Here is an 8,337-nt window from a genome sequence, read left to right as displayed (position 1 = left end):
ATTAAACTTCCCACCCTATACTGTATTTATCTGGATTTTTGTGAAAAACCAAAATCATATCGATCTCCACCTTTCCGTTCCTCGTTTGTTGACAAAAAGACACTAAAATATATTTTTTTTAGTGTAACTATTTAAGTTTGTCTTCCCATTGTAACACAAAGTAATTTGCTCATTATCCATTTTTTAAGTCATTTAATGAGTTTGTAGATGGTTTTGGGAGTCATAATGGCTTTTCAGCCACTCTAATACCTAGAAAGTATTTTGTACAAGACTTCATATCTCATTGTCCTGCTTCCAAAATACATAGACTCCTTCCAAAGGAGGCCTTTTTATTCTTCCACTTTCAAGGGTATTAGCACTACAACTTCGAGGTATCTAAGCCTTTGATTAAATGGGCAAAACATTCACAAAGTATATTCTTAAGTAAAAAGTATTTGACCAGGTAGTGACCTGTCAGAAAACAGTTTATCAATTTTAGAATCGTTAAGGGACCTATCAAATATCCTGGATTCAATTTTTCCATCTGGATTACGATCAACGATCAATTGTAGTAAAAAAGTTATTACTATTTAAAATTTATTCATAAAAAATACTTATTATATAATTATCACCTTACTAAATTTTTCAAGTTAATTTGTACACAATTATTTTTCTTTAATTCCCTCAACCATAGTTAAATTTAATTCATTCAGCAAAAATGTTCCAATTTCTTTAATAACGATTTCTTTTAAAGATGCACTAGTTAAAACTATAGTTAGCAGAGAAACCCAATCTTCGGGTCGAATCTTTTGTAAAGCAGCCTTGACGTGTTTTATAAGTTTTTGTTGTTGATTAGGACTTAGATCGTTTCTCAAGATTTCCGCAACGGATTTAAATTTACCTTTAGAGCACCAAGCTCCTGTTATGGATCCCAAAGTTCCACCTATAAAAATTCGAATAATAGACAGAAAATGAATTTATTAATTTGATTACGTACCTAATGCAATTCCTATAGGCCCACCCATTAATCCTCCCATAATTGCACCACACCCTGCTAAAAATCCTGCTTTTACAGACTCCTGAATGGTTACTTTTAATTGTTCTTGTTCGGCTAAAATTTGGCACATTTCCATAATCTCTCTATTTCTCAAAAAATCCATTTTTTTAAATTTTAACACTATACACTAACTAAATTAATTGTGATATGGGAATCCCAAATACAAAGAGAAAGTGGAAGATGATCAACTAAATAAAAAATAATAACCTCATAGTCCACTGCTGCTAATTTCAAATACGTATAAAATAGTTCAATTAAATATATAATAAAAGAAGAAGTACATAACCTCTAATCCTGTCGATATGATTATTAAACGTATTTCAGAAAAAATACCTACAACAATTGTTATTGGTTCATCATTAATTGGAGGTTTTGGATTAGTTTGTTTAATAAAGTAAATTAATTTTTTTTGTAAAACTCGTTGTTTAAATAACTTTTTTAGGGAGTTTGTAGGGGGTCCTAGATACCAAGGTGTGGATACTTCTGATGCAGAAAACAAAGTTATCATTATAACTGGCGCTAATACTGGATTAGGGAAAGAAACTGCTTGGGAACTAGCAAGAAGGAAAGCGAAAGTATATATGGCTTGTCGAGATATACAAAAATGTGAAATTGTGAGTTACGATTTTGGCCGATTTACTTTTTATATTGAAATTATTTTTAGGCTAGAAAAGAAATCGTTTTGGATACGAAAAATAAATATGTTTATTGTCGACAATGCGATTTAGCATCGTTAGATTCTGTGAGAAAATTTGTAGAAACTTTTAAATCGAAAGAGAAGAGACTTGATGTTTTGATCAACAACGCAGGTGTTATGAGAACTCCTAATTCAAAAACGAAAGATGGGTTCGAGATGCAACTTGGCGTTAACCATATGGGACACTTTTTGTTAACAAACTTATTATTAGATATGTTAAAAGTAAGTGAATTAGAATTTTAAGAAAACGATTGAAATTGTAGTTTTAGGAATCAGCACCAAGTAGAATAATAAACGTTTCCAGCGTAGCTCATAAAAGGGGGAAAATCAATAAAGACGATTTGAATAGTGAAAAAAATTACAATCCATCTACCGCTTATGCACAAAGCAAATTAGCAAATATTCTATTCACGAACGAATTAGCAAAAAGATTAGATGGTACAGGTGTAACTGTGAATAGTGTCCACCCTGGTATAGTAGATACAGAAATAATCAGACATATGAGTTTCTACAATAGTTGGATCTCGACTATATTTTTAAAACCTCTGATATGGCCTTTTATTAAAAATCCTCAACAAGGAGCTCAAACTATTATATATCTTGCGATAGATACGAGAGTGGAAAAAATCAGTGGAAAATATTTTAGGTAAGAGTTTTAGAATTATTTATTTGATGGTATATATTTGCTATTTTCTAGTAATTATGAAGAAGAAGATGTCGGGGATCAAGCGAAAGATGAAAACACTTCAAAATGGTTGTGGGCCACTAGTGAAAGATGGACTAGGTTACATCAGACTTCAATTTACAAATAAAATATCGTATTTATGTTAAATAAAGTTATTTATTTAATTATTTCACTGGTTTTTCTATTAACAACAAGATGTGTAGCTAATTTTTTGAAATTGAAATACTGAAACATATACATGTTTAAAAATTCACTCAAACCAAAATAATTAGAGCATTGAGCTGAAATTAGAGGGAAGCGTTTTTTAATGTTGGATGTTTGTAGAAAAAAAACAGGATGTTGATAGGTCTCACGGAATAGAAAATACGAGGCCTCAAACTTGTTTAATTATTGATGAAAAACATATACACGTTTAAAAATTCACTTGGACCCAAAATAATTAGAGCATTGAGCTGAAATTAGAGGGAAGCGTTTTTTAATGTTGGATGTTTGTAGAAAAAAAACAGGATGTTGATAGGTCTCACGGAATAGAAAATACGAGGCCTCAAACTTGTTTAATTATTGATGAAAAACATATACACGTTTAAAAATTCACTTGGACCCAAAATAATTATAGGATTGAGCAAGTTTGTCCTAAGATTGGTACATTGTGTGTATCAAAACTATTTTCTAAAGCTCACTCCTTATATTGATTATCAACAAAAATAGTTTTATGATGTTAAATATCAATATAACCTCGATTTACATTTCCCAAATATTTTTTTCACTCCCAAAGTCTGGTAAAGTGTAAATAAAAACTTTCATAACTTTTACCAATGTATTACTTATACTATACACTGTATATCAATATATTGAACTAATTATGTAATCATTTTATAAAAAACGAATGATTTCTATAAATTACAAATTCTGATGCGTTCAATTCATTTTTAGCTTGTAAAATATCGTCTTTTATAGCGTCAATTAATTCATTTACTGAACCAAATTTTTTTTCTTGTCTCATATAACCCAAAACCGCGACACGTAATTCTTTATCGTAAAAATCACTTTCGAACTCGTGTAAAATATGAATTTCCATTGTTTTAGTTTCGTTGTTATAAAACGGATTCCAACCAAGGCTCATCACCATTTTATAAACTTTACCAGAATCTACAGAAGCGTAGCCGAAATATACGCCGGTTTTGAAATCTTCTGGTAGAGCCTCGACCGCATCACGAGATAAATTCGCTGTAGGACATCCTAAATCTCTTGAACCTCGTCCGAAACCTTTGATTACTTGTCCTTTAGCGAAATACGGTAACATTTTTTTACGTGTAAGGTATATTACGAAACTAATTAAACTAATTGTTGAATAAATAGTTGAATTTACTGTTAATTATAAGCATAGACATCGGTGCGTAAAGAATAAAAGGGGTTTTGAACTTTATTCACATAAAAATTGGCTTACCTTGTACGAAATTACGCTTGAAAGGAAAAATATATCACCTCTCGGTCTATTCTAGTTAACACTTCGAAATAGTATCAACAGTTTGTTTCAAAACACCAACACAATTTAATTACTTACTTTAAATTTATAAGAAATCATTGTACAAAATAATATTAGTGATAAACTTTCTATAGACGATTACTAATCAACGACGCCTATGGAAACATCAACCATCAAGACTTTTGAATTTACCGGTGCTGCCAAACTTGATTGACGAAAGAGAAAAATATTTCAACGAAGAGTAGCATAATAATGTATTTTATGATACAAATTAATTTCATTTAAATGAAAATTAGTTAACGAAGCAATTGGAAAATTTGCTAACTATACAATTTAGCCAATAAATCTTTTAAATTCGGATAAAACCCTAAAATAATTTATTGGTATCCCTTATGTTAAAAAAAATCTTTAAATTCTGGCAATATTGCCAGTACTAAAGATTGTGTTTGATGTTTTTCGACCTTACATATAAAGGTTAAGAATTAAAAAATCGGCCATCTTATTTCCTTAGATAATGACGTGGCAATTATTCGAAACTCATATGATGTTTTTAGACCTTATTGCAAATATACATAACGACCAAATATTGAAAATCAGCTATTCCATCGAAAATGTTTCTTATGAAATTTAAAATACAGGGGATATTTGAAAATAAATATTGATGGATAAGAAATTTAATATACAGGGATTTCTTGGAAATAAATATTGATGGGTGAGAAGAGGTTACAAATGGATTTTTGGAATATAAATAAATATTTTTACGCTACTGGATAGGAATTATCGTATATAACCTTGAATTAATGTATAAACAAATATTAGTAGATACTTAATGGCATGGCTCCATTATACCTCACTGAATGTATAAGTAGTTTGAATTTTTTTAAATAATAAATCTGTCATATACAGGGGGAATTAAAAAATATCACCTCCAGCTCAATGAGGTTTTTTTTCCTTTAAATATACAGTCAAAAATTGGTAGAATTTGTTGTAGTCACATTTATTTTGACATATAAATCCTCATAAGTAAATTATTAAAAAAAACTAAATTAATATCGAGATTCAATGTCCGTTGTCAATTTCCAACTTGACAGCTTTGCAAGATTTTTCGTACAAACTCTTGGCGACAATTATATCATTTACTATATCTGCAGGTTCCTTTATTTCGCAGTCACTACAAAAACGTCAAATAAAAATGATGATGACATGGAATTCCCAGTTACAATATACAGGGTGTAATTACCTGAAATAGCAGCCGGAAACTTTATGTAGCTTCGGTTCAATGGCGAGATAAACTATAGTTTGACATCCCTGATAAGGAGTTTTCAAAAATAACCATATCCAAGGCCAAACTGACAATTTGGTGAAAAAAGATTTTCCAAAAGACGAATAATTCGCCAAGTGACCAGTGTTTCTAACTAATCCAGGATTTACTGAATTGAATGTTATGTTCGTATCTGCCGTTGATGAAATTGGAAATAATAAAAAATGTATGGGCACAGATTTCAAGTGATTTATATACTTACGTTTATACAACTGTGCCATATGTTTGGTGAATATAGTTAGAGCTAATTTACTTTCTGCAAACGCTTCATGAGGAGTCGAATTTTTACAAAACACATTATCATCTAGGTTTAATTTACCATTGAAATGAGCGAGTGCTGATACATTTATAACCCTACCATTCTCAGATTTTTCCAGCAGAGGCAGTAGTAAATGAGTCAGTAAAAAGGGACCTGCAGTAACAAACGAATTTCGGTGGATACTGACGTATGATATAAATACTTACCTAAATAATTGGTGGAAAATGTAATATCGGTTATTTCCGACGCAGATTTCGATTTATCACATATAATTCCGGCATTGTTAATCAATACATCGACTTTTTCGTATTCGTCTCTAATTTGTTCGACGAAATTTCTAATACTTGTAAATTCTGATACGTCTAACAATTTTACTTGAATTTTCACATCGTTTTTTATTTGTCTAATTTTTTCGAAAGCTTTTAACCCTCTCTCGCCATTTCTAACTGCCAATATTAAATTTGCTCCTAAATAAAAATAATACGTAATTGAGGTTTTTTCTTCTTCTTTTTATATCCGACATAAATTGACTCGTTATTAGATCTACATCAATATTTCGATCAGAAAGAGTCCACAGGAGAAATCTTCGAAGACATGAGCAAAGCTTTCGATCGAGTTTGGCACGATACAAGATGGAAGAAGCACGTACTTCAAAGACGGAAAGTTTCAGGTGAAGGTTGCAAACGAAAAATCAGCACAAAAGAAATATAAGGAATATATAGAATTAACAAGGGCAAATGGCACAGGACAAGTTATCTGGGAACATTAAATTTGCAAACTGTTTGCAGATGAAAGACCTAAATGGGCTGTGGATTACAAAAAAGTTAAGAAATAGAACAAAAAATAGCTTTAAAGATAAGAAAACGGTTGGGACAGATCTAGTACTTATTGAACTGCCCAAATTATTAGACAACGAAGGTATCAAAGGATATCCAGCAAAATTTATGACACAGGAAACTTCCCAACCAAATAACTTACAACTGTCTTGTAGTTATGTGTTTTATAGATTAGGGAAAATATTTTGACAGAGTTCGATACCATAAACTCGTTTAAATATTGAGGCTATTCGACCAGAAAGTTAAACGATATATTGGAACCAATCAGATACAGTTAGAGTTGAAAACGAACCTTTAAAGGCCAAGAAAATCGACTATGAGGATATCAAGAGGCTTCACAGGCTTTCCAACACAGGAAACTCCTCAACCAAATAACTTGGCACTTGTTGCAACCCAAATACTGGTTCAGAACTGCTACGACCAGAGGAAAGATGTAGTTATGTTTTTTATATATTAGGAAAAATATTTTGACAAAGTTCAATAACATAAACTCGTTCAAATACTGAGACCAGAAAGTTATACGATGTATCGAAACCAATCAGGTGCATTTAGAGTTGAAAACGAACTTTCAAAGGTCAAGAAAATCCTTATGGGTGTCAGACAGGGATTTATCCTCTCTCCACTCCTGTTCAACCTTTCGAGAAGCCTTCGAAAGTAAATGGCACATGGATTAACAATAAGACGACAAAATCTTGATAGCAGACAATATTAATGACCTTCAAAGGCTCCAGGACGTAGTTGGAATACACAGTCGGCTTATGGAAATCAAAATTAACACGAAAAAGACAAAATTAATGGTAATCATACGAAAATTGGATGAGTTCCAAGCTGTCATATACGGTGGGGTACGGCGTTTGCTCGGAATGGAACAAAAGCAACGTCATGGGGATGTTTTCATCGAGTGTTTGGCGATGAAACAAATTAACAATTAAAAAATGGACTGAAGAGGGAGGACTAGGTTCAAAGAAGGCAAAAACCGTTCCATCTGCAAGCGGTTTTTTTGAATCGCTGCCATATTCCCAAATTTAGCACCCTTGGATTATTTTCTTAAAAAAAATTGACGCGGTGGTTAAAGATATTCCAACAATGAAAAGGCGATGTCGGCAGTTAACTTAACTTATTGAACATCGATGGGAAACGCGTACGGAGCTGAAAATTTTCGTGTTTTCTTTGTTGGGTCAAGTACTTGTGGTACAAGCCTCGACTATCTGGAAACTTGCTTCTGTGAAGACCGGACATCGAAAACGAGTTTGACCTCAACCTCGTCCGTGCTTTTGTCCGTAATGGAAGGCTGGACACTGAAGTTAACACCACGAAAAGATTGGAGGCATTGGAGAACAATTTTGAGAGTTCCATGGAGGAAAATTTGCTCAACTTTTTATAGAAGGGGTTGGGCGGAAAGATGATGTCGTGGGTCCAGAATATTGGACAGAGCAAGAATATAAAGAAGATTTTATGTTACTTGCCTCTTCTTGCTAATTCTTTGGCGGTTTCGAATCCAATTCCGCTCGAACTTCCGGTTATTATGACTATTTTACCATCGATTCTCGCAGGACTTTCGCAGTATGTACCAGCGACGTAAAATCTGCAGAATCGACGGACGATCAATAAAATTATAATGCACGTATTTAAACTGTAAAGGAAACTAATAATTTCTCACCTTATTGCACTGATCACGCTTATAATTAAAGATATAACATAAGGCCACCAACTGTTCGTGAATATTTCGAAATCCTTCATTATATCTTGCATTTTTTTCAAATTTTGTAGCGATATAATACGCGCGAGTAATAAAAAAAAATAAGGAAATGAAACCCCTTCTAGTTTTTTTTATATAAATAATTTGACTTGATTGATACGAACGGAAGTTTAATTTGAATGTTTCATAAGTGGTAGGTTACTGTAATACTTATACAAATAGTAGGGAAAAAAACTAATAGATGGCGATGCGTGATACGTATAAATTTTTTTTTAATTTCCAAAAAAATATTATATATAAACGGTTTGTGTAATATTG

At 32.0% G+C, this 8,337-nt stretch overlaps 4 protein-coding genes across 4 annotated transcripts; 1 reads left to right on the top strand and 3 right to left on the bottom strand.

Moving 5' to 3' along the window:
• Nucleotides 1-562: 562 nt before the first annotated feature.
• Nucleotides 563-1,140, bottom strand: LOC130448013 (protein C19orf12 homolog). The gene is made up of 2 exons (XM_056785157.1): nt 977-1,140; nt 563-922 (listed from the first exon to the last, which is right to left on the bottom strand). Exons 1-2 carry the CDS (start codon nt 1,137-1,139, stop codon nt 645-647), a joined length of 441 nt encoding a protein of 146 aa, XP_056641135.1. The 5' UTR covers nt 1,140; the 3' UTR covers nt 563-644.
• A 121-nt stretch (nt 1,141-1,261) lies between these two features.
• LOC130448011 (retinol dehydrogenase 13-like) lies at nt 1,262-2,585 on the top strand. The gene is made up of 5 exons (XM_056785155.1): nt 1,262-1,430; nt 1,479-1,650; nt 1,701-1,955; nt 2,003-2,379; nt 2,431-2,585. The coding sequence occupies exons 1-5, from the start codon at nt 1,339-1,341 to the stop codon at nt 2,543-2,545; spliced, it is 1,011 nt and encodes a 336-aa protein (XP_056641133.1). The 5' UTR covers nt 1,262-1,338; the 3' UTR covers nt 2,546-2,585.
• A 685-nt stretch (nt 2,586-3,270) lies between these two features.
• Nucleotides 3,271-4,445, bottom strand: LOC130448009 (riboflavin kinase-like). Its single transcript, XM_056785149.1, has one exon. The coding sequence runs from the start codon at nt 3,719-3,721 to the stop codon at nt 3,287-3,289; it is 435 nt and encodes a 144-aa protein (XP_056641127.1). The 5' UTR covers nt 3,722-4,445; the 3' UTR covers nt 3,271-3,286.
• A 440-nt stretch (nt 4,446-4,885) lies between these two features.
• Nucleotides 4,886-8,136, bottom strand: LOC130448008 (retinol dehydrogenase 13-like). Its single transcript, XM_056785148.1, has 6 exons — nt 7,981-8,136; nt 7,787-7,905; nt 5,691-5,951; nt 5,428-5,637; nt 5,145-5,358; nt 4,886-5,075 (listed from the first exon to the last, which is right to left on the bottom strand). The coding sequence occupies exons 1-6, from the start codon at nt 8,070-8,072 to the stop codon at nt 4,964-4,966; spliced, it is 1,008 nt and encodes a 335-aa protein (XP_056641126.1). The 5' UTR covers nt 8,073-8,136; the 3' UTR covers nt 4,886-4,963.
• Nucleotides 8,137-8,337: the final 201 nt, after the last annotated feature.

Source organism: Diorhabda sublineata, chromosome 8 (genome assembly GCF_026230105.1).
Source record: "Diorhabda sublineata isolate icDioSubl1.1 chromosome 8, icDioSubl1.1, whole genome shotgun sequence".
NCBI lineage: Eukaryota > Metazoa > Arthropoda > Insecta > Coleoptera > Chrysomelidae > Diorhabda > Diorhabda sublineata.
This window is presented reverse-complemented; position numbering and strand designations above follow the sequence as displayed.

What these genes read in the sequence shown, in the direction of transcription:
- LOC130448013 (XM_056785157.1), bottom strand. Translation starts at nt 1,139, where the DNA reads ATGGATTTTTTGAGAAATAGAGAGATTATGGAAATGTGCCAAATTTTA. An exon ending in GCCTATAGGAATTGCATTAG is followed by an intron (nt 923 to 976) that starts GTACGTAATCAA and finishes GAATTTTTATAG; the next exon opens with GTGGAACTTTGGGATCCATA.
- LOC130448011 (XM_056785155.1), top strand. Translation starts at nt 1,339, where the DNA reads ATGATTATTAAACGTATTTCAGAAAAAATACCTACAACAATTGTTATT. An exon ending in ATATACAAAAATGTGAAATT is followed by an intron (nt 1,651 to 1,700) that starts GTGAGTTACGAT and finishes AATTATTTTTAG; the next exon opens with GCTAGAAAAGAAATCGTTTT. An exon ending in TATTATTAGATATGTTAAAA is followed by an intron (nt 1,956 to 2,002) that starts GTAAGTGAATTA and finishes TTGTAGTTTTAG; the next exon opens with GAATCAGCACCAAGTAGAAT.
- LOC130448009 (XM_056785149.1), bottom strand. Translation starts at nt 3,721, where the DNA reads ATGTTACCGTATTTCGCTAAAGGACAAGTAATCAAAGGTTTCGGACGA.
- LOC130448008 (XM_056785148.1), bottom strand. Translation starts at nt 8,072, where the DNA reads ATGCAAGATATAATGAAGGATTTCGAAATATTCACGAACAGTTGGTGG. An exon ending in TATGGCACAGTTGTATAAAC is followed by an intron (nt 5,359 to 5,427) that starts GTAAGTATATAA and finishes CATCAACGGCAG; the next exon opens with ATACGAACATAACATTCAAT. An exon ending in GTTTCCGGCTGCTATTTCAG is followed by an intron (nt 5,076 to 5,144) that starts GTAATTACACCC and finishes ACGTTTTTGTAG; the next exon opens with TGACTGCGAAATAAAGGAAC.